At 36.5% G+C, this 22,608-nt stretch overlaps 2 protein-coding genes across 3 annotated transcripts; both read right to left on the reverse strand.

Annotated features, from left to right (window-relative positions):
* Nucleotides 1-712: 712 nt before the first annotated feature.
* On the reverse strand, nucleotides 713-15,731 carry LOC107705846 (collagen alpha-1(II) chain-like). The gene is made up of 25 exons (XM_016509346.1): nucleotides 15,570-15,731; nucleotides 12,801-12,885; nucleotides 12,628-12,696; nucleotides 11,670-11,944; nucleotides 11,516-11,569; nucleotides 11,373-11,426; nucleotides 11,221-11,274; nucleotides 11,059-11,112; nucleotides 10,859-10,912; nucleotides 10,563-10,616; nucleotides 9,205-9,258; nucleotides 9,055-9,108; nucleotides 8,889-8,933; nucleotides 8,635-8,688; nucleotides 8,477-8,530; nucleotides 8,266-8,319; nucleotides 5,022-5,093; nucleotides 3,826-3,861; nucleotides 3,670-3,714; nucleotides 3,530-3,562; nucleotides 3,114-3,260; nucleotides 2,815-2,991; nucleotides 2,631-2,721; nucleotides 1,813-1,890; nucleotides 713-1,736 (listed from the first exon to the last, which is right to left on the reverse strand). The coding sequence occupies exons 1-25, from the start codon at nucleotides 15,588-15,590 to the stop codon at nucleotides 1,534-1,536; spliced, it is 1,971 nt and encodes a 656-aa protein (XP_016364832.1). The 5' UTR covers nucleotides 15,591-15,731; the 3' UTR covers nucleotides 713-1,533.
* Nucleotides 15,732-16,745: 1,014 nt separating this feature from the next.
* Nucleotides 16,746-20,971, reverse strand: LOC107705850 (U11/U12 small nuclear ribonucleoprotein 48 kDa protein-like). Of its 2 annotated transcripts, XM_016509358.1 has the most exons (9): nucleotides 20,763-20,971; nucleotides 20,072-20,179; nucleotides 19,911-19,971; nucleotides 19,700-19,780; nucleotides 18,939-19,118; nucleotides 17,803-17,924; nucleotides 17,570-17,670; nucleotides 17,338-17,472; nucleotides 16,746-16,899 (listed from the first exon to the last, which is right to left on the reverse strand). In XM_016509358.1, exons 1-9 carry the CDS (start codon nucleotides 20,910-20,912, stop codon nucleotides 16,836-16,838), a joined length of 1,002 nt encoding a protein of 333 aa, XP_016364844.1. In that variant the 5' UTR covers nucleotides 20,913-20,971; the 3' UTR covers nucleotides 16,746-16,835. The 2 variants fall into 2 exon arrangements, with proteins under 2 accessions (XP_016364844.1, XP_016364851.1); XM_016509365.1 differs by lacking the exon at nucleotides 19,700-19,780.
* Nucleotides 20,972-22,608: the final 1,637 nt, after the last annotated feature.

Here is a 22,608-nt window from a genome sequence, read left to right on the forward strand (position 1 = left end):
ATAGTACGTCTTATATACTGTACGGTTAGAAATGGTATAGGATAGCATAGGAATAGTAAGTGTGCATGGAGACACATGAAAACATGGGGTTTGATGTCATTTACATTTATTCATTTAGCAGACCCTTTTATCGAAAGCGACTTATAATTGAGGAAATACAACAAGCGATTCATCATAAAGAGGCAAATAAACAAAGGAGCGCTCTTAATACAAGTTTCAGGCATTGTTCTGGTTAGTACAAGCTAGACAGGGGATTAAGGAAAGAGAAAGCAAAGATTTTTTTTTTTATTATTATTTTAGGATGAGGTCAAATGGTGATGAAAGAGATGAGTTTTTAGCTGTCGCTTAAAAGTTCTCAGGGATTCAGCATTCCGGATGGAGGTGGGAAGATAATTCCACCAGCCAGGAATGGTGAACGAAAATGTTCTGGAAAGTGGTTTTGTGCCCCTCTGTGATGGTACCACGAGACATCGCTCACTCGTAGGTCTCAGACTTGTAGAGGGGATGTTCCCCATCCTCTGACCCTTTTTTGCATGGTGCAATTATATATGATTTCGCACTTTATAAATATTTTTGAATCTACCTCTGATGAATGAATGTTTTAGTAATATTGTAAGGTCTTTGACTATAGGTTCAATGGACTGATATATAAAGCATATAAAAATCTATTCAAATTAAAGTATTATTTGTGCAAAAGGATGCAAATATTTTTAATGTGGATTTTTTTTGTATCCCTTTTTTTTCCATTTTGAAAAGGTTTTGAAATTGAGCTTGTGCAATATTTCATTAAAAGAAATTCTAATTGTTTTTGATATATACTGAAAATACATTGAAATGTTTTTATTTGTGGCTGCGTTCAAATACTCTTTGAGGTCACTGTATAAAAAAGGCCGTAAGAGTCAACTCAAACACACTGCCAAGATCTATGTACCAATACTACTTTAATTTGTTTTTTTAAACTCTTCCTTTTCTTGTACACTATAAATGATTACATGTTTATTGACATAAATATTTCCCTGTCATAAACAAATTAGTTTTGTCCATAATTTATAACTAAAACTTTTTTTCTAAATGGATTTTACAGTTATTCAAAAAGGTATGATAATGGCCTGAACAATGATCATACAATTTTGTGGTTACACTATATTCATGCCACACAATCAAACACGGCTTAACATGTTTACAAAAATTTTTTTCTTTAATTCAGCTTGATGAATCAAGACAATAAAACATGATATTTCAGGACACAGTAGATGTAAATCTAAGATGCTTTACAAAATTATTTACATGTCTGTACTGTATTTATAATGAAACTAAAACATTGTTGATGAATGAAACCAAAAGTGCTGGTAGTTTTCATTTGTATAGTTTCATTTTTGGACTTCAAATTGGTAAACAAATCTGTAGAGATTTGATCTCCAGCTCTTGACTCCAGTCTGTCTGTATGTGATGTCTTCCATCTGACAGCACTATTTTCATGGTCTCTGCTGGAGATTATCTCCTGTCGTGGGTCACTCACATTCGTCCCTGTTGTCAGGCCTGGCTGAGAGGGCCTTTGACCAATCCCATCTCTTTGCGCATTACAGGCGCATGAATGCTGCAGTCTCGTGCCTCGCACACACCAGGTATTCCTGCATCGCCAACCATGCCAGGCTGACCCACAGGCCCGGGAAAACCACGGGGTCCTCGTGGCCCATCAGTTCCATCTTTTGGTTCTGCTGGATGGCCTGGCAGTCCTGTTTGGAGAAATAAACCAGATTTAACTACATCTAATCCACAGTTATTGAAATAGCAGACAGAAAAAGATCCTACCTCTGAGGCCTTGGTGACCATCATGCCCTGGAAGACCTTTTCCAGGATCACCCCTCTGTCCTTTCTGACCTTTAGCACCTTTAGAAAAACACAGAGAGCTCATTTGTATGTATAAACTCTTTGTTTTTCTTTTTTTTTTTTTTGTTAAAGGGAAAGTCTAACCAAAAATAAAAATTCTGTCATTTACTCACATGTCGTTTCAAACCAGTATGCACAAAATAAGATATTTTGAAAAATGTTGGTAACCAAACAGTTTTGGGTTCCATTGACTTCTATAGTATTTGTTGTCCATACTATGGAAGTCAATGAGATCTGAAACTCTTTGGTTACCAACATATTCTTCAAAATATCAAACAAGTCATACAGGTTTAGAATGACATCAGGGGAAGAAATTTTTTTTTGGGTGGTACAGTTTCAGGTCCTATGGGCAAAAATTATATTTCAATGGGACCTGAAACCGTTTGGTTATATTTTTAAAAATATCTTCTTTTTTTCACAAAATAAATACATAGGTTTGGAACAACATAACGAAAAGTAAATGATGATAAGAATTTTCATGTTTGGGTGAAACAGTTTTGGGTCCCATTGACTTCCATAGTTTGTTTGTTTGTCCATACTAATGAAGTCAAAGGGACCCTAAACTTTTTGTTTAACAACATTCTTCAAAATATCATACTTTTTTTGTGTCTGTGTGTTCACAGAAGAAACCAAGTCATACTTGGTAGAGATGACAGTAAATAATGACAGAATTTAAATTTTTGGGTGGATTATACCATTAAATTAAAATGTTATTTTAAATAGTAACGTCAGCGCTGTACCTCTGTCCCCTGTAGCTCCTTTCTGGCCCTCTACACCTTTCATTCCTTGAAGGCCTCTTTCTCCTTTAGCACCTACCTTTCCTGCTTTACCCTGAATGAAATTCAGTGTGTTATTATTTATTTATTTTTTAAAGTAAGTGTGTTTTTATATGCCAGTTTTGTGGTCACTCGTATATCAGCTCACAGGTTTGCCTGGACTTCCAGAGGGTCCTGTGACTCCTGGGGGCCCGATGAGCGTGCGGTTGTTGATCGGACAGCCCTGTACGCATTTGGCATGTATAGATGAAGCATACTGGGAGATGTGAGCGGTGACCACACCTTGACACAGCTGCAATATCTGCTCATCCGTCAGTCCTGGACCCTGCACAGAGTGAGATGAACTAATATATTTTACAACAGAAATCGATATTTGTATTCAAGCCTAAATCACATTCATAAACTCAAAATTAATTTCTTGCTCATAATAAACATGATGATACGCACAGGTTCACCTGGTTCTCCTTTTGGCCCACTCTGTCCTTTCACTCCCTGGTCTCCTATAGGGCCTTTGTCACCTCTGGGACCTGGAAGACCTGGAGGTCCAATAGGACCAGGAAGCCCATCACGACCGAAACGACCCTTCACCCCACGCTACATCACATAAGAAAAAAATCTCAGTTACTTAAAGTGATGAACAACAGTTACAGAAATAAAACAGATTTATTTATATTATTTACATTATATATATATATATATATATAAGCTTAAGGGGACTGAAGACAAGTAATAGAGTGATTGAGGATGAAATGAGGAAACTAGTCCAGAGTCAAACCTGCGTCGTTCTACGTCATGAGCTCATGGACTACCGCTGTGCCACACTGTGACGTAAAATATTGTTAAACCCCATCAGTGAGACTAACCTGCCCTTTGTCACCACGAGATCCAGCACCTCCCTGTGAAGTGAAATGATGACGAAACTGTGGTTAAAATAAAAACTGTGGCTAGTGTAATGGAAAGAGGAAGAGAAACTGATGGCTAGTTCAGATTCTAGCAGCCGTACCTTATCTCCTTTAACACCCCTCCCTCCTTTTCGTCCTACTGCCCCCTGGGAGAGTCATGAAAAAAATAATTCATAGGTGATAGAATTATTTTATGTAATGCCTACACAAATGTTTGTGGCTAATATTGTACTGATATTATGTGCTTTTGATATCACCTTTTCACCATCTGGTCCTGTTTCACCTTTGGCACCCTATAGATCAGAACATTGTATCATCATTTTGGATAAAAAAAAAAAAAACACTGTTCTATTCCCAGTATCATTTCAATTGTGTCATCAATTACACAATCAACATTTGATTAATAAAACAATTAAAATCAACAAGCAGTGAAACAAAGTATTTGATTGATTAATCGATTTATCATTCAGACTAAAATCAGTTGCATACTGTTGGCCCAGGCAAGCCTTTTGGTCCAGGTTTTCCCGGAACTCCTGCATCCCCACTGTCTCCTTGTAGACCCTATGAAAAAAAAGTCAAATAAAACATCAAATCTGTTGCTCTTTTTAATAGGGAAAAAATGTCCAAGTGGATGTTCTTGATATTGCAAAACAAACAGTATTAAACAATGTTTACAGTTCTGCTTTAAAGGGCACCTATTAGGCCCATTTTTACAAGATATAAGTCTCAGGGGTCCCCAGAATATGTCTGAAGTTTCAGCTCAAAATAACCCACAGATCATTTATTATATAATTTTGAAAATGCCTATTTTGAGTAGAAGCAGAAACACGCTGCTTTCTTGCATGTCTCTTTAAATGCAAATGAGCTGCTGCTCCCAGCTCCCTTTTCCAGAATAGGGCTGTGCCTCAGACACTCTGCCAAAAAAACATCTGTTATGTCTATCTCATTGAAATCATGAGTTTTAAAGCCATATCAGTTGAAACATCTGATACACAGTTTTCTGAGAGCACACATCCGAAGCACGCGCACAGAAAGATGCCGTCACGTGTCACATGAGTACTAAACTAAGTTCTCTTTCATGTCTTATTGCGCTCAAAGGGATAGTTCACCCAAAAATGAAAATTCTGTCATCAATTACTCACAAAAGAGAATACTTTTTATGCACCATTTTGGAGAGTATCACATATGTATACAATGTATGTATGCGGATATGTTGTTCACGTTCAGATCGAAGCGTAAACTATGTAAACGACATATCCGCGTACGGTGACATTGTATCATCATTTTGGATAAAAAAAAAAAAAAACACTGTTCTATTCCAGTATCATTTCAATTGTGTCATCAATTACACAATCAACATTTGATTAATAAAACAATTAAAATCAACAAGCAGTGAAACAAAGTATTTGATTGATTAATCGATTTATCATTCAGACTAAAATCAGTTGCATACTGTTGGCCCAGGCAAGCCTTTTGGTCCAGGTTTTCCCGGAACTCCTGCATCCCCACTGTCTCCTTGTAGACCCTATGAAAAAAAAGTCAAATAAAACATCAAATCTGTTGCTCTTTTTAATAGGGAAAAAATGTCCAAGTGGATGTTCTTGATATTGCAAAACAAACAGTATTAAACAATGTTTACAGTTCTGCTTTAAAGGGCACCTATTAGGCCCATTTTTACAAGATATAAGTCTCAGGGGTCCCCAGAATATGTCTGAAGTTTCAGCTCAAAATAACCCACAGATCATTTATTATATAATTTTGAAAATGCCTATTTTGAGTAGAAGCAGAAACACGCTGCTTTCTTGCATGTCTCTTTAAATGCAAATGAGCTGCTGCTCCCAGCTCCCTTTTCCAGAATAGGGCTGTGCCTCAGACACTCTGCCAAAAAAACATCTGTTATGTCTATCTCATTGAAATCATGAGTTTTAAAGCCATATCAGTTGAAACATCTGATACACAGTTTTCTGAGAGCACACATCCGAAGCACGCGCACAGAAAGATGCCGTCACGTGTCACATGAGTACTAAACTAAGTTCTCTTTCATGTCTTATTGCGCTCAAAGGGATAGTTCACCCAAAAATGAAAATTCTGTCATCAATTACTAACAAAAGAGAATACTTTTTATGCACCATTTTGGAGAGTATCACATATGTATACAATGTATGTATGCGGATATGTTGTTCACGTTCAGATCGAAGCGTAAACTATGTAAACGACATATCCGCGTACGGTGCTGCTGACACTGAACAGCATATACGTTGTTTACGTATGTGATACTCCAAAATGATGCCAGGGTGATGCGTCGGAGACGAATTGTTGAATAAAGTCATTATTTTTGCGCACAAAAAGTATTCTCGTAGCTTTGTAAAATTACGGTTGAACCACTGATGTCACATGGATTATTTTAACCATGTCCTATGTTTCTGGACCTTGATCGTGTTAGGATCCTTGCTGTCTATGAGAGGGTCAAAGAGCTATCGGAATTCATCAAAAATATCTTAATTTGTGTTCCGAAGATAAACAAAGGTACGGGTTTGAAATGACATGAGGGTGAGTAATTAATGACAGAATTTTCATTTTTGGGTGAACTATCCCTTTAAACGGTCAAATACACACAAGTTTATGTTAAAAACACACATACGTTACAATAACACGGTTGTGTCTGTGAAGTTAAACAGCTGGGAAAGAAATTGCATGTTTATATTAGATCTGTGTATTAAGTGACAGCAGTGTAATATACAGTATCTATAACTGCTGTCTACGCTGTTAACATGGGCCAAACAATAAAATAAAATAAAAAAACTGAAAATCACTCACTGCTTTGGACTAAATAATTTCTATAGCCTTAATAAGACAATTATTATTTGAATGTTGCTTTTAAACACTCTAGCTTGAAGATAAACATGGCGGGTTGTGTGTGGCTCACTCAGGGTGGGGTCTCTGCTAATATGGCAGTGTCCGTCAACTGTTGTGGGCGGAGCCTGTAAAAGGTGACGTCACATTTTACAGATTTTGTGAACGACTTGTTCTGAGACACTGCTTATGATTTTTGGGGATTAAAAGGAGCGGGTGAATTTTTATCATTATAGGGTGGTTGTGTACACAAACTGCCAACACACATTTATGTTCAAACATGTAAAAATGAATTTTGCATAATAGGTGCCCTTCAAGTATTTAAGTGTTTGTCCCATTTAAATGAATAAACTTTTATAGTTTAGACTAAACTACTTGTTTATGCTATGGTTATACTATGCTATGCATGGTATAGTGCAGTATCATTTCCTTTAGGGGGAAAAATGAAGGGAAAATCCAAATAATCTGATAAGTAAATGATCTACACTGCTGTTTCAGGAAACAGGTTAAATGTAGTGAAACTGCGTAGGTATAAATAGAAGTTGTAGTTTCACTTTCAGTCTTGGGTCTGGCTACAGTCTGGTAAATCCCCCAACATTTAGGTACATTCCCCTCTGGAATATTATAAACAAAACAAACAAAACATCTGGAAAGGTACGGGTTTGAAATGACATGAGGGTGAGTAATTAATGACAGAATTTTCATTTTTGGGTGAACTATCCCTTTAAACGGTCAAATACACACAAGTTTATGTTAAAAACACACATACGTTACAATAACACGGTTGTGTCTGTGAAGTTAAACAGCTGGGAAAGAAATTGCATGTTTATATTAGATCTGTGTATTAAGTGACAGCAGTGTAATATACAGTATCTATAACTGCTGTCTACGCTGTTAACATGGGCCAAACAATAAAATAAAATAAAAAAACTGAAAATCACTCACTGCTTTGGACTAAATAATTTCTATAGCCTTAATAAGACAATTATTATTTGAATGTTGCTTTTAAACACTCTAGCTTGAAGATAAACATGGCGGGTTGTGTGTGGCTCACTCAGGGTGGGGTCTCTGCTAATATGGCAGTGTCCGTCAACTGTTGTGGGCGGAGCCTGTAAAAGGTGACGTCACATTTTACAGATTTTGTGAACGACTTGTTCTGAGACACTGCTTATGATTTTTGGGGATTAAAAGGAGCGGGTGAATTTTTATCATTATAGGGTGGTTGTGTACACAAACTGCCAACACACATTTATGTTCAAACATGTAAAAATGAATTTTGCATAATAGGTGCCCTTCAAGTATTTAAGTGTTTGTCCCATTTAAATGAATAAACTTTTATAGTTTAGACTAAACTACTTGTTTATGCTATGGTTATACTATGCTATGCATGGTATAGTGCAGTATCATTTCCTTTAGGGGGAAAAATGAAGGGAAAATCCAAATAATCTGATAAGTAAATGATCTACACTGCTGTTTCAGGAAACAGGTTAAATGTAGTGAAACTGCGTAGGTATAAATAGAAGTTGTAGTTTCACTTTCAGTCTTGGGTCTGGCTACAGTCTGGTAAATCCCCCAACATTTAGGTACATTCCCCTCTGGAATATTATAAACAAAACAAACAAAACATCTGGTATAAAATTTCTGGTGACTTCCAACCTAACAAAATGTTGATTTACCACAGAGTAATAATATGGCTTTTGTTTTGATCTCGAAAAGGTGTCACATGTCAGTCAACAGATCAACCTTGTTTGGCTTCACATGCTATCACAAGTGCGTCACTCACATTTGAAATAATAAGGAAGTGTAATATAATATACCCCTAAAGGGCCAAATTCACAGCTTACCACAGTTCCTACTCTTCCAGGTCGCCCCCTCCCACCACGATCACCTTTCAAACCCTGCAGAAAAGAGGAAGAGGGAAATTTATAAACTTACTGCAAATTTTGAGTAAAAAATTCCTTTGAAACAGTTTTCGCTTGGAAATTGATAGTAAACACACACACACATATACATATATATATATATATATATATATATATATATATATTCTCTCACCTTAGATCCAAAAGGCCCAGGCACCCCCACAACTCCCGGAACACCCAGAGGACCCTGGAAAATATTTTATAAAATATTTTTTCCACTCAGAAACAGTACTTCAGGAAGTTTTCTTCCCTGACTAATGACATATGCATCAGAAACAATTTGTTACTCACATCCTCTCCCGGTTCCCCATCACTTCCTGGCAAGCCACCTGTACCTTTAGAACCCTGAAGATGAAAGCAAAAAGAAAGAGAAATTTGCCTACCATAAGTTAGTCATCAAGTGCTGCTTCAAGGCAAAGCTTTTAATTGGAATTATGTCAAATATTATGTGTCACTAGAGCATTATGAGTAAAGGGGGATCAACTGTGCCAGTCACTTAATTTTAGTTACTGTTAACCATGAGAAGTGATTTTATGAGAACAGACCTTCGGTCCCGTCACCCCACGATCTCCTGGAACTCCTGAATAACCCTGATAGCACGGTAGGTGAAAAAGATAGTATTATAGTGAGATTACTAAAGGGATTTTCCTGCTGATGGTACAATATGAGTTAGAGAAATGGAAAGAGAAAGTTTCTGAGTGATTTTATCACCAAGTAACCCTGCTCTCCACGGTCTCCTGTGAATCCAGGTGCTCCTGTCTGACCCTAATTATGCAGAAAATGAAGGTTTAGTCAGCAGCAGATGTAAAAAAAAAATGGTCAAACTAATAATTAGTTATGCATGTAAGCCTTAGTGCCAACCTTCTGTCCCTGTCGACCCTCAGGACCTTGTTTTCCTGTTTTGCCAATGGAACCCTGTTGAAAGATGGGGAGATTTCACAGATTTTTTCTTTTTTAGTTCAAAGTTTCAAGACAAGTCTGGACAAATTAAGACTCAACTGGAAATTTATCAGTTACACGAGAAGCTGACAAATAAGATGGACATCACCATTTAATATAAATATTTAGGTTAATTTCTTTGTGAATGTATTACAGAAAGTCTATATAAGTTCTGTAACTGGTAAGCTATGGGGTTTTCTTCAGCATTTTAATCACTTACAGCTTGTTTGCAATTCAGTTAAAGGGATAGTTCACCCAAAAATATAAATTCTTTATGCATCCTCAAGTTGTTTCCAAACCTATACGAATTTTTTTTCTTCTAAACCATCTTCCATAGTAATTTTTTCCATACTATGGAAGTCAAAGGCAACCCATTAACAGTTCAGTTACCCACATTCTACAAAATAACTTCATTTGTGTTCAGCAAAAGGAACTCATACAGGTTTGGAACAACTTAAAGGGGTCATAGGATGCCCATTTTCCACAAGTTGATACCCCTTTAAGGTGAGTAAGATGACAGAATTTCATTTTTGGGTGAACTAACCAGCAAAAATTTATGATGGCATATGTGACCCTCTCTGTGAAATCCAGGCTAAAGTCTCAAAATCTAATTATGATATAACAAGCATCAAAGTTTGATTTCAACCATTAATTTCACTATAATTTCAATCTTTGACATGGCATATAATCTCTCAATGCAATGGAGTTCATAAAAGCACATGTATAATTAGACTGCAGGTCACTGCTGTCTCCACTTGAAAGGTCATATCACAGATGATATTATTAATTAAAAGAAATAGAAGAGATAGAAACAGACAAACACAACGAACAGAAAACTCCCCCTCACATGCCAATGGGAAATGAAACTCATGACACTGACATTTAATCAGAATGGGGAAGCATTTGACATTAAAACACAGATATTTATGCAGATAATTTAAATCTATTTTTCTTCTCTTGTGAATGTCTGTGAATGTCTATATGTAAATATAGGTGTTTGCTTAATAGTCATTTAACAGAACTTTATTGAAGGGACAGTCCCCTTGGAGGCAAACACTAGGTTAAGCGTCTTGCTCAAGGGCACAATGTTGACATCTGTAGACTTTTATTGGTAGCTGAAATTGGGATCAAATTAGCTAGCTAGCTAAATAATTAAAGTAAGTAAGTAAGTAAGTAAGTAAACCTGTTGACTGGCCTAAAACCAGCAACCTTCTGGTCATTACATTTCAGCAAGTACACCAAACAACAATTGTAAACATTTGTAGAGTAAAGCAACTTACCTTAATACCTTTAACGCCTGGTTTTCCAGTTTTACCTTTTGCACCAACAGGACCCTGAAGCCAGTCAGAAAAATAGCACCTCAGATGAATTTCATAGACAAGTCAGAAATTTTGCCAGGAATCTATTATAACTAGAGGAGTCAGCATGACTGTACAGATGCTGCTTTGAAATATCAGATGGAGCTACTGTATGTGACCTATTTTATTGACTGAAATGGGAATGAAAAACATTCAAAGAAATGTGGAGCGGAAATGCTGGTGGTGATATGTGTTACTGAAGATGCTAGTTTGCTCACAGTCTTTCCAGTGACACCCACTCCTCCACGAGGGCCTTCGATTCCGACATTACCCTGCATGACACAAATAAATTATAATGAATTATAAATGCAAGCTGAATATAATTCTGGATAATCTTTATACACATATAAAATAACACCATATAGCTCTGCAACAACAAAGATCAACCCTTGTTTTGTTTTTTTGGTAAGACCATTACCTTTAATCCAGATTGGCCAGTTTCACCAGGGTCCCCTGGTAACCCGGGAAGGCCCTATGAAGAAGAGCAAGAAAAATACATATTAGAGACTTTTCCAGGAATTAGCTATTAAACACAAAATAATATAGGTAATAGTAAAGTTTTCCAAAATTCTTGGCTCACAATTGCACCAGAGAAACCAGATGCACCATCCTCTCCATCAGGCCCAGAAACGCCCTAAACAGAAGGTGAGGTGAGGTTAGTAAGGTGAACAAGTGAAGTCCTGGTAGTCTGAACAGGATGTGCAAGTTTAACAAGTGTTTCCTGTCACCTACCTCAGGGCCGGTGTCTCCTCCTCTTCCTCTCACTCCTTTGGTTCCTTTGTGACCCTAATAAAGTAACAGTCATTTTGATCTTGTGAACTTTTTCATTGCCTGTTTAACACTATGAACATTAAAATCCGATGCTTTGCTCATACCTCCCTTCCTTGAACCCCAGGAAACCCATGTTTGCCTTGAAGACCCTTAGAACCCTTTGAGCAAACATAAAAATGCAATAATCAAATTGAAGAATGCATTAAACTTTAAAAGAAAGCAAACTTGACATAATTCGAAGGCATGGCAATAATCAACCTTGGGTCCAGCAAAGCCTCCAAATCCGGGCTCTCCTGCTTCACAGTCGCATTCGGTGGGTCCCTCCTGCCCCAGCTCAGCGTCCCCTCCATAAGGGACCTGTGTTATCAAGGTTTTATCCTCTTTGGCGTAATCAAAAGACTCCACGGCTGTGTTGTACGGGTAAGTTTCCTCAGTGATCATGGTGACTACGGTGGCCGCAGGTGCATAGGGGTCAAAGCCGGATGCTGAGTGCTCATCTTCACTGCCGCGTCTGGACTCTGCAGGATACTCAACTGAGGAAGCAGATAAAAAAAAAAAACAGAGGCGCCCACTGATCCTGACTGGATATACTAATATAAAAGACATGGTGACTAACAGTCTAAAAGATGTAAAAACAAATCTGGGAAATTATGTAATGTATTGTAATATAACATAATATAATATAATCTTTTAGAAAACAAAAAAGTGTTCAGTGTCATAAGAGTAGATAAAATAAAAGAGAGAAATGTATGTGTATAAATGTGTAAATCTTTGAAGAAATATCTGAGTTTATTGAAGTCCAAAATCATCTAAATGATCAATAAATTAGAAAAAAAATTTATAAATAAATATTTATTTTATTACTTTTTATATTGCTATTTACCTTTTTATATTATATAACTTTTAAATTAATTACATTTATATTGTATAAAGACAATTAATTATATTTTAATATCATTAAGCATAAATTAAATATAGTACTAAAAATACTACAGTGATGCACAAGTTTGAGATTCACAAATTGTCTAATTATAAAACATCTCTTATCGTTTACATATAAACGATATACACACACATTTTAATTTGCACTTATGCACTTTTGCATTTTAATTTGCACTTTATTTCAACACCAGTAGTTAATGTTCCACTAATAGTAGAGGGTTGAACTTTTTTTTAAAAGTAGTAGTAGTAGTAGTAGCAGTAATATCTTAGTTACCACTGTGAGTGTATCCAGATTGTTCATCATATCGATCGACTAAGGAGCCTTCATACATGTGTTCTTCTCCTGTGATTGTAAAAGAGAGGGGGGAAAGGCTAATTAAAAATGTTTTATTTGCCAATTATACATATCTAACAAATGTAAACATGTTGGACACGTGATAGTCTCACCTGATTGTAAACCAGAATAAAAGTGCTGGGCCTGAGAGGGCAAGACACACAGCAGCAACACAGAGCTGAGTGACACAGCCCACACCTGACATCAGCACAAACACAAACACCATCAAACACACGCAGAGGAACTTATTACAGTAACGTCATGGTGGAAACTCTACATCTGTCAGGTAACGTTCAGAAAAACTTAAATGTAAATGGATTCACAAACTTCATTAGAGATACTGATGATCGGTTTACAATCTTTTTAGCTGTTATTTCACAAACAAGGGGTCTCCTCTTTATGATGTGGTTTCTCAAAAAGTTCCTTCTTTAAACTGGGGTTTTCCCTTACCACTATGACCTAATTTACAAAAAAAATTTTCTCTTTGTTAAAAGTCATTTTAATATAAGGCTAATTTTAAAAATATTACATTACTTCAGTTCCTTGTTCAGTTGTTATTTTGTTGGAACAAATAAATATGAGGCAACTGAAGCTGAACTGTTTTTTTAAGCCTCTGTCTGTGCTTAAATAAACCCTCTTCCTGTTTCACACTTCCTCATGTGATTAGCTCAAATGTCACTGAGGTAATGGAACATGTTCTATCTTATATAAAAATAAAAATAAATAAATAAATAAAGCTTTGAATGATGTAGAGAAATCAAGACCAATTTATCGAATATGCCTAGATTTTCAAAACCAGTTATCAGTAGGCTACAATAAACTTATTTTTTTACTATGGGACAAATAATTGATTTTTCACACAGTGATGTGTAAAAACGTAATTAAATCATGTTGACAGAATGGTTTATTAAAAATGCGAGGCGGGAAACTTTATGAACCTCCTAATAAACATGAACAGGAAATGGCGTCATTTTAGTAAGCGCTTGTAGATGTAGATCTCCCTCTAGTGGTCATTATTAAACAGAGCCGCACATCGCTGAAAATCCCTAGAAAATCACCTCACATTACAGACATGAATCTGCTATCTAGAATTGTATCACACACTATATCTGTCAGTATCAATAGGGTTCTGTATTGTCACTGCTGAAGACTGTACAACTGTTAGCTGAAGGTAATTGGCATTTATTTATGGGGATATGTCTTTGTGCACTTTGTATTAAATTGAATTTGTTTGGTAAAATAGCCAACCAAGAATATACATGTAAATGCGGTATTTCAGTCAGGGCATCTGAATGCTGCACTGCATTACAGTTCTCAGGCTGCTCTCACATTCCAGAGTAGACTGCTGAAAGCTGGTTTTCTTTTCACCCTTAATAGTTTGTAAAATCTCCCTCTCTCTGTGAGACAACAGTACTGAATGTTCACACAGTACACTTTACACAGCATGTGACCTTTAACCTTTCCAACAAATACAAAATGCTTATGTAAAAAGTCAGCTGACTTTTTTCAGGTCATTTGTTCAATCTCAGATTAAGTTACAGGCAAAAATTGTAACATTTTTAGCATAGTTATTATACACTACCTTTTAAAAGTTTAGGGTCAGTAAGATTCACATTTAATAGACCAAACATGCCAGGAAATACATTTATAATGCTACAAATGAATCCTTTTGTTGCAAATTCATTTTTGTTAAATGCTGTTCTGAGAGAGAGAGATTAGCACAACTGTTTTCAACTGTCATATTAATAAGAAATATTTCTTGATCACCAAAAACATATTTAAGTAGCAAACAGTTATTTTAAGTTGTAATAATAATTTAATAATTTTAAAAGAAATATATTACTGTATTTTTGATTAGATAAATGCAGCCCTGGTGAACATGAGACTTCTTTTAAAAACTTTTGAATGGTATTTATATACAAATCATATGAGCTCACATTAGCCAAGGGACTAAATGGAATATTTGTTCTTTCGAAAATGCATTTGCTACACTGCAGGACTATTTTAAGTGGATATCTCCATGACATATTAATGGTATCTCCATGACATATTAATGGTCAACGTAAGTAACAGAAACAGTATAACAGTTTAAAGTATTACAGTTTACAGTAGAAAAAGTTCATAAGGAAGACAAAGACCAACGAAACACAAAGAAAGCCATATCTTAACAGCTTGTATATCAGTCATATTTCTTCTAATTCTCCACAACCTAAGGAGGGTAGGGGGTGGAACTAATATCTCATACAACCAAAGCATTGGGTCCTCACCAACCCACAGGTCCTCTGGGACACTGAGGTGCAGCATGAGCAATACACACATTTCCATAATCTCCACCAGCTTCAAATCTGGAACTGGCCTTTAGAGGCTCTTGTAAATTATTATTGTACTAAAATCTGGCTAGTTTAAACCCACATGTGAGATTTTTTACAAGTGCCTAATAAAGTAATTACATAAACCCAATCAAAAAAGTGTATTTATGTAACATGATTTATAATGGTCTTTTAGGCCAAGTAACAAAAATAACAGGTCATTAATGGCACACATAAATTTCATAAAGGCCCCCATAAAACATGCCAAACTACTTTTGTAACTTGACAGTCTTACATAAAAATAGTAAGCACATCATGCCTAACAACAAACATAAAATGTTTAAGATTAACAGTTCATTGGTTGAAAACAATCGAATTCTCCTCAGCGACCCACAATTTGTTTGCTTTTTGTAAGAAGACAACTTAACCCATATGAAACTGACAACACTGTACATGACCAATGCAAACCATCTGAGAAACTACACAAAGTTGATTTGATTCCTGCTTTGCATATATAAATATAATTCCCTTCTGAATTCCCCTTAAATTTGAGTTACCCATCCTGCATCTTACCTTCACCCTGGAGGCACCCATGGCCAGCAGCCTCCTGCTCAGGTTTCCAGGCGCTGTTCGGACACACAGCTCTGAGCCCTTGAATCAACACAATCAGGGAGTCTGTGAGAACACAGGCAGCACTGCTTCAATGAGGGGCTGCAGTGGTCCTCAAAGCATTCTCCCTCCTTGTATGCGATGCTGGTCCCCCTGTGCTGAGACAGATGAACAGACCCTCCTGGTCCCTCACCAGAATCTCCCAGGCTCCCCCCTCCTCTCCTCAACTGGGTGAGAAATACCTGAGCCTTCACCAAACAAACACACTCCTCCACTGGACTGAGAGTAATGAAGAATAAAGGCACTGCAAAAATAATATTCCTATCAAATATAAGTCACTGTTCTTTACTCTTACTTTTTTTTATTGAAAAATATTTAATTATAATTCATTTTTCTGTAGTATATATGGTTCACTACTACAATTAGTAAAGCCTAAAGGAAAACCTGAATTGCAAGCTTTGTGATATTTAACGAACCTTTTGACCTCCTTGGAAAAATGTGCCATTGATGTAACAGATTTCTCAAAATCCATTTTAGGTGGTTCTTCTCTCTCTTAGCAATAGAAGGTAGGGCTGGACATATCCAATGAACAGCTAGAGTTTGAATAAAAATCAGGTTAAAACTGTGTGGAAAAACTTAGTAAACATTAGAGTTCTCCCTAATTATATAGATACATCACTCACCTTGAACTAGCATATGACATACAGGCTACCAATAATATAATGGATACGTCTATTTAGCAAGGATGCATTCAATTGAAAGACATTTACAGTGTCACTAAAGATTTATATTACAATTAAATTCTGTTCTTCACAGTAGAAGAACAGACTTCATACGCCATAGTAGTTTTCTATTAATCAAAGGGGGAAAAAAACTATCATGGGGTTACCACAAAAAATATTAAGCAGTACAGCTAAAGACTGGAATGGCTGATGAAAATGCAGCTTTGCCATCACAGGAATAAATTACATTGTAAAATATATTAAAATGACATTGACCAGTCCCAAACCTTTGAACACCAATGTACATGAAAATATATGATGGCATGGAATAATGCTATAAGTAATGCAATAAAAGCACATTAAATTAATATTTGTAATATTTTATTATAGCAATTTTAATGTAGCATACCATCAAAAAAAAAAAAAAACACACAAAACAGGAGAAAACACTGAAGCTCAGAATATCTGAAATCTAAACACATTAATTCCTGATTTGTTAAATTAGGTTTCAAGACTTATTTTTCTTCTTCTTTTTCTTATGATGTCTCTCCACGTCTGGAGAGTGTGAATCTCTGAGGACAGGACAAAACAAAACAAAAGGAGAGAACAATATATAGTCAGTCTATCACAAATGGTCATAAAATGATATAACCACAAAGTATCAATATTATTTTGGCAGTAAAGTAAGTGCAGTGAGAAATTTGAGTGTAAAATAACAATAGACATGATCATGTTAATAACAGTATAAAAGACTCTTCAAATTGAGGAAAAAAAAACATGCACAAAATAATTTTAAAACAATGGTGGACTCATTAAATTAGTTTCTGATGAGTTAAAATTTGTAAAATATTTTATTTTACTTTCAAGTTGTTTAGGTCAGTGCTAGTGTGAACAGGCATTGATATGAAATACCTTTTAAACAGTCTTAATTTATACTTCGAAATGGGCCAACTAACTGTTTTTAATAAGTGAACATCAAATAATAAATATCACGTGTTTCATATCCTTACCTGCTACTTTTGTTTTTCCTCTCCCGACTACGCTTGCGACTATGGCTGTGTTTGCGGCGCCGTTTGTACCCATGCTCGTCTCGGGAGCTGACACGAGACTCGACGGATGCAGAGTGGCCTCTCTCAGATGCCCCTCTGCAACAAAAAACCAACATAAAATCAATATCAGTCATTCTGTGCTCCTTCTGTCAGGGAGGAAGGAGATTCACTACACTGAAATCAGACATGTGACCTGTGAGATGACCGCTGTGATGCTTTGAACTCCTCATCCTTCACTTCCTGCCAAATCCTGCCTAGTTCTCCAGAGTGGATGTCAATCACCTCCCGAATTACCTGGAAAAGATAGGAAAATGGAGATAATTTAAATCCAAATCCCAGGCAACCAAGAGAAAGACCAGACATAGTGACCTGAGACATAAACAGTGTTTTGTTGTTAAGTAGATAAGATTACCACAAATCACATACCTCAGTGTAAGACTTCTTGGTGATGTGAACATTTTTCACTCTGTAAGACTGTCTGCGCCTCCTGTAGTCCCTCATCTCAGCCAAGACCTCCAGATGAGACTTTGGCCCACTCTGTTCTTCATCTATACAAAACATCATTCTTTACTTATAGCAATCAGGTACTATCAATTAATTGGTACTCAGTATTTGGCCATTATATGTGAGGTCAAAAAATCAGAAGATGGATCAAATTGATACCGAAGCCCTTGAAAGAGAAGGCATTCATAAGATTTTCCAATTTTAGTGCAACTTAGGTCTTATGTGAATTAGCTGCAATTGGGGCATTGGTACAGCTCTGCCTCAGGGCTCAGTGGGCTCCATGGTGCAGCTCTGCCTCAGGGCTCAGTGGGCTCCATGGTGCAGCTCTGCCTCAGGGCTCAGTTCCCCTTAAGTTAATCCATTATCAATGATCAGAGCTAACGTGTTGTCTGTGAGTGTATTCCAAGTACCGTATTGGCCCGAATATAAGACGACCCCCGTTTTTCCAGATGTACCTTTTGGAAAAAGGCTTTTTAAAAACCAAATCTTGTTTTTTTCTCAGTAAAACACATTTTGTCTTTAATTATTTTCATATTGCATATTTTTCCTATTTTAATTTTTGTTTTGAAAGTATGGTAAAAACTGGTCAAATGTACCAACAAGCACATTTAAAAAATATACACTTTTTGATATACCATTTAAAAAAAAAAAAAACAGGTAGCCCATCTGAATTAGGACATTTAGGCTATCCATCTAATAGTAGCCTACCAAAATCTTATTAACAGTAGAAGTTAAATCTTACTGTAGTCTTCAAATCTGGGTACTTTCTTACGTTTTAAAATCACAAAGGGAGTTTGGTCCCATCAGGCTAACGTGACAGTCACGACTCATGCAGCTGTAAGGTTTTCTTTTTCTTTTGTTTTTACTCGTGATCTTTACAACACGCATTACATTAAGTATTTCATGGCACACTCGTTTTATGCGTATTTGGCGCCACCTATTGTTGTGGGTGTATTATTGACATGTCAAAGTCTAGACCCTGAATATAAGACGACCGCGTTTTTTCAGATGTATTTCCAAGAAAAAAACATTGTCTTATATTCGGCTCAATACGGTACCTTTTTTAAGCTTTGCAACAAGATCTACATAAAGATCCTCGTTGGATTCTCTCTTTGCACTCTGCTGACTGGCTTGTTGTATCACATGATCATAGATGGCCAATCGGTCTGCCACAGTGAGGTCACATAATGCCCGCTTATGATTCTGAGGTACGTCAGGGAGATCTGTAGATGCGTCACCTAAAAAATGAAAACAGATTTTACACAAAACCACAATTATTTGTAAAAATACCTATACTAAAAAACCATATCTGAACTAAAAAATTCATTATCAAAGGGTTTATTTCAAAAATGTGTTTCCAAATAAAATATTAATTGACCGGTCAGCAAAAACTAAATGCAGTGCAAAACTGGTGAGAGAGAAAGACACTCCCAACACGTAATGGGACAAACTGACCTTGAGGTTTCTGGAGTTTTTTTCTTACATCTATTGTGAATGTGTGCAACTAATGTGTGAGATAAAATCTTTTATCAAACAATATTAAGGACCAAGCCTTTAAAAGGATATTGAGCCAAAGGATACAGCAAGTATATGTGGAAATTTGTCTAGACCAGACTTCCTTTAATACTCACCCCTGTCACTGGAAAAAAACAAAGAACACATAAATGTTGAAAACATTTGGAAAAATTAAATCAAGACTTGAATATCACTGATAGACACATTCTGGCACACACCATTTTAAATGTGCCATATTGCTTGTTTTCCTGATAAATGCTGACATGTCCCAATCACTGTCTAGAGAGAGAATCTTAAAACTTACTAGGTGTGTGAAGTCCTGTAGATTTCATATGAGGGGCATTTTCCGGGGTCTGCAGAATCACTTGATGAAATGTATCTTTGTCTGTAAGTGATATAAGTTACTGTCACACAACCGCACCCAGTTTCAAAATTAGGGCCACAGAAACCTTATTACAAGAGACTGAATTGAAGGAAAGGTGTTCCACCAACTCAAAAAAAAAAAAAAAACTCACCCATGTTAACTGAAGGAATGTTAGCTTTCTCATAGTACACTGAAGGATCAAACATTTCAGCCTAGAAACATGGCAGAAAAAAAAACCTAATTTGAAATCTAATTTTAAATAAATCACAAGACCTTTTGCTGTCACTGGCATTTATGTGGTGCCTTACTTACCTGTTCCTCTTTGGAGTATCCCATCTTACTGAGCTGACAGGAGGCTTTGTGTTTCTCCATCCTGTCCTGCGGGACTGTGTGGTTTGGATCGTATGGACACACTTCCATCTGTCAAATCAGAAGAGAACACAGGGATTTTGTCTTTCAACTTTCAAAGCAAAAGAGAAGTATAGCAGGTGCCAAATATCTTAGCGATTTAGGGTATGCATTTTAATATATACTAAGTATATAGATTTAAAGACTGCGTTAAGCTAACTGAGACTTGTTATAGCACTTGCATAGCATTGCTCTTTTGTTGATTTTTAATTGCTTCCATTGTCCTCATTTGTAAGTCGCTTTGGATAAAAGCGTCTGCTAAATGACTAAATGTAAAGACAGGCGATTTTACGTGTAGTTAGTGAATATGACCATTTTTATAAAACAAAAAGAAAAACAAATCAAATGGTACATTCTAGCGATAATCTATTCAGTGACCTGATCAGCGAGTGTACAATTATTAATACAATAAAGTGGTATCATAAACCACGGTACACTAAAGATGAAAAATACAATACAAAAACTCTCAAAGATTCTGCCACTATTTAAATGAGACTTCATATTAGTTCATTATGAATTTACAGTACTACACTAATTCATTCACGGTTAAATAAGCCATTCTCATTATAGTTGTATGTCTGGCTGTTGTTTCTACCTGAAATGCATGTGAATCTAATTCCTGACTCCATCCCAGCGCCTCAAACAAACCCTTTAGGTCTGCTTGACAACTCTCTGTGAAATCTGTGAGCTCCTGCAAACGCTGCATGCGCTCCTGGAGACCCAACGAGAAAGATGTTTCACACATTTTACATTAGGAGTGCTCATAAACAAGCTTCTTGTTTCGCGATTGTCGTTCGTGTGTGTTCGTTGGCGCTTCGAAATGACGTAGCCTCGAACTATGGTTGCCACAACCGTGAAAAAACACACACGTTTCATGTGAAATTGTTAGAAGACATTACCGTACTTGAATAGGATTGACTAGTGAATGGGAAATATTTTCTTTTCCCAAACAAGTTGCTTAAATAAAATCCTATAAAAATACGTTGTATTTAACACCCTACATTTTTTTTTTATAATTGTGTACTGACAATATTTTTATTAGTGGTCAATTTTAAAAAGTCCAAACTGCATAGGCCTACCTGTCAAAATTTGCGATGTCAAAAGTAACTATTTTTATATATTATTATATTATATTATTTTTATATTAATTTAAACAATTATTATCAAACAATTATATTCATTTAGTAACATAGATATATCTTAGTGTATGCTATATCTTTAGAGTTTTATAATTCATTATCTTCTTGTCGATCCACCAGTTCACATTTACAACTGCCTGTTTCCTGCGTAAAAATAAGGGTCCCCGTGTTTAGCTTTGGTCTAAACAAAGAGCAGAAGGGCTTATTGAAAAATGCTAATTCATTCTCTGCCAGTCTTTGGGTGTTTTCACACCTGTAGATCGATTGCTTTGTTCCGAAACAGGGATTAAAATTATTACAATGTTGCTTTTTATTCCTGGTGCGGTTTGCTTTCACACGGCAATGTTTCTAAACGGGCCAAATTTGTTAATACAAGTCACGCGCGAGTAAACTGTTCTCTCATTGGTCAAAGTTTCACGGTTTATTTTCCGGGATTCCATTTAGCTGTCACGGCTGTCATCTGTCAGGATGGAACGACAACAGCTTCGCGGGCTTATTGTTGTTTTTTTTTTGTAGATGTCGTTATATTAATTTATCACTTTGAGCAGGAGTCCAGGATTCATCGGGAAAACATTTTTAAAATGCACATACTAGGAAGAAGAGCAATAAGACGGCATTATAAAATGAAAAAGTGCGCTTTAATTTTGAATGGCGAAGACGTGCTCACCCACAGACATTCACATGGTTCATTTTGAAGTATTAGCAAAACAACAAAGCTAATGCTTTTCACGGAACTTACGTAATTACCCATTATACATTGTGATATAGCCTGGTTCGTTGGCCCGTTAGATCGGATTGCTTTCTCACTACAACCGAACCGCTCCAGAGTTCGTTTCCAATCGAGCCGAGACCACCTCGTTCAGGCGATCTCGGACCGATTGTTTTGGCGCGGATCCGAGCGCGAATGCCGTGTTCACATATGCCCAAACGAACCGAGCTAAGGGGGGAAACGCGCCAGGTTCCGAAACAACGGGCCTAAAGAAAAAATTTAGATGACTTAAGCCGGGCTCACACTACATGATTGAAAGACTAGCCGAATCACTGTGTTGGCAACAAGATCTGTTCTCATCTGTCGTCGTCTTGTCATAGCTGCGCGCATAGCCTACTACACAACACAACGCTAACGAGGTGCGCACACTACAAAACATTCAGTGAAGAGGCGTTCCCGACCATCAGCGAAAATACGTTTTCTCACATAACTTCTTGTGAGAAATTACAGCGATTATAGGCCATATCTTCAAGCATGGATGATCAACTGGCCCTTCAATTGGTCTGTGCAGTTATTTTATCCGAAAGAAAGAA

This window comes from Sinocyclocheilus rhinocerous, unplaced genomic scaffold, assembly GCF_001515625.1.
Source record: "Sinocyclocheilus rhinocerous isolate Xijiao unplaced genomic scaffold, SAMN03320098_v1.1 scaffold222, whole genome shotgun sequence".
Lineage (NCBI taxonomy): Eukaryota > Metazoa > Chordata > Actinopteri > Cypriniformes > Cyprinidae > Sinocyclocheilus > Sinocyclocheilus rhinocerous.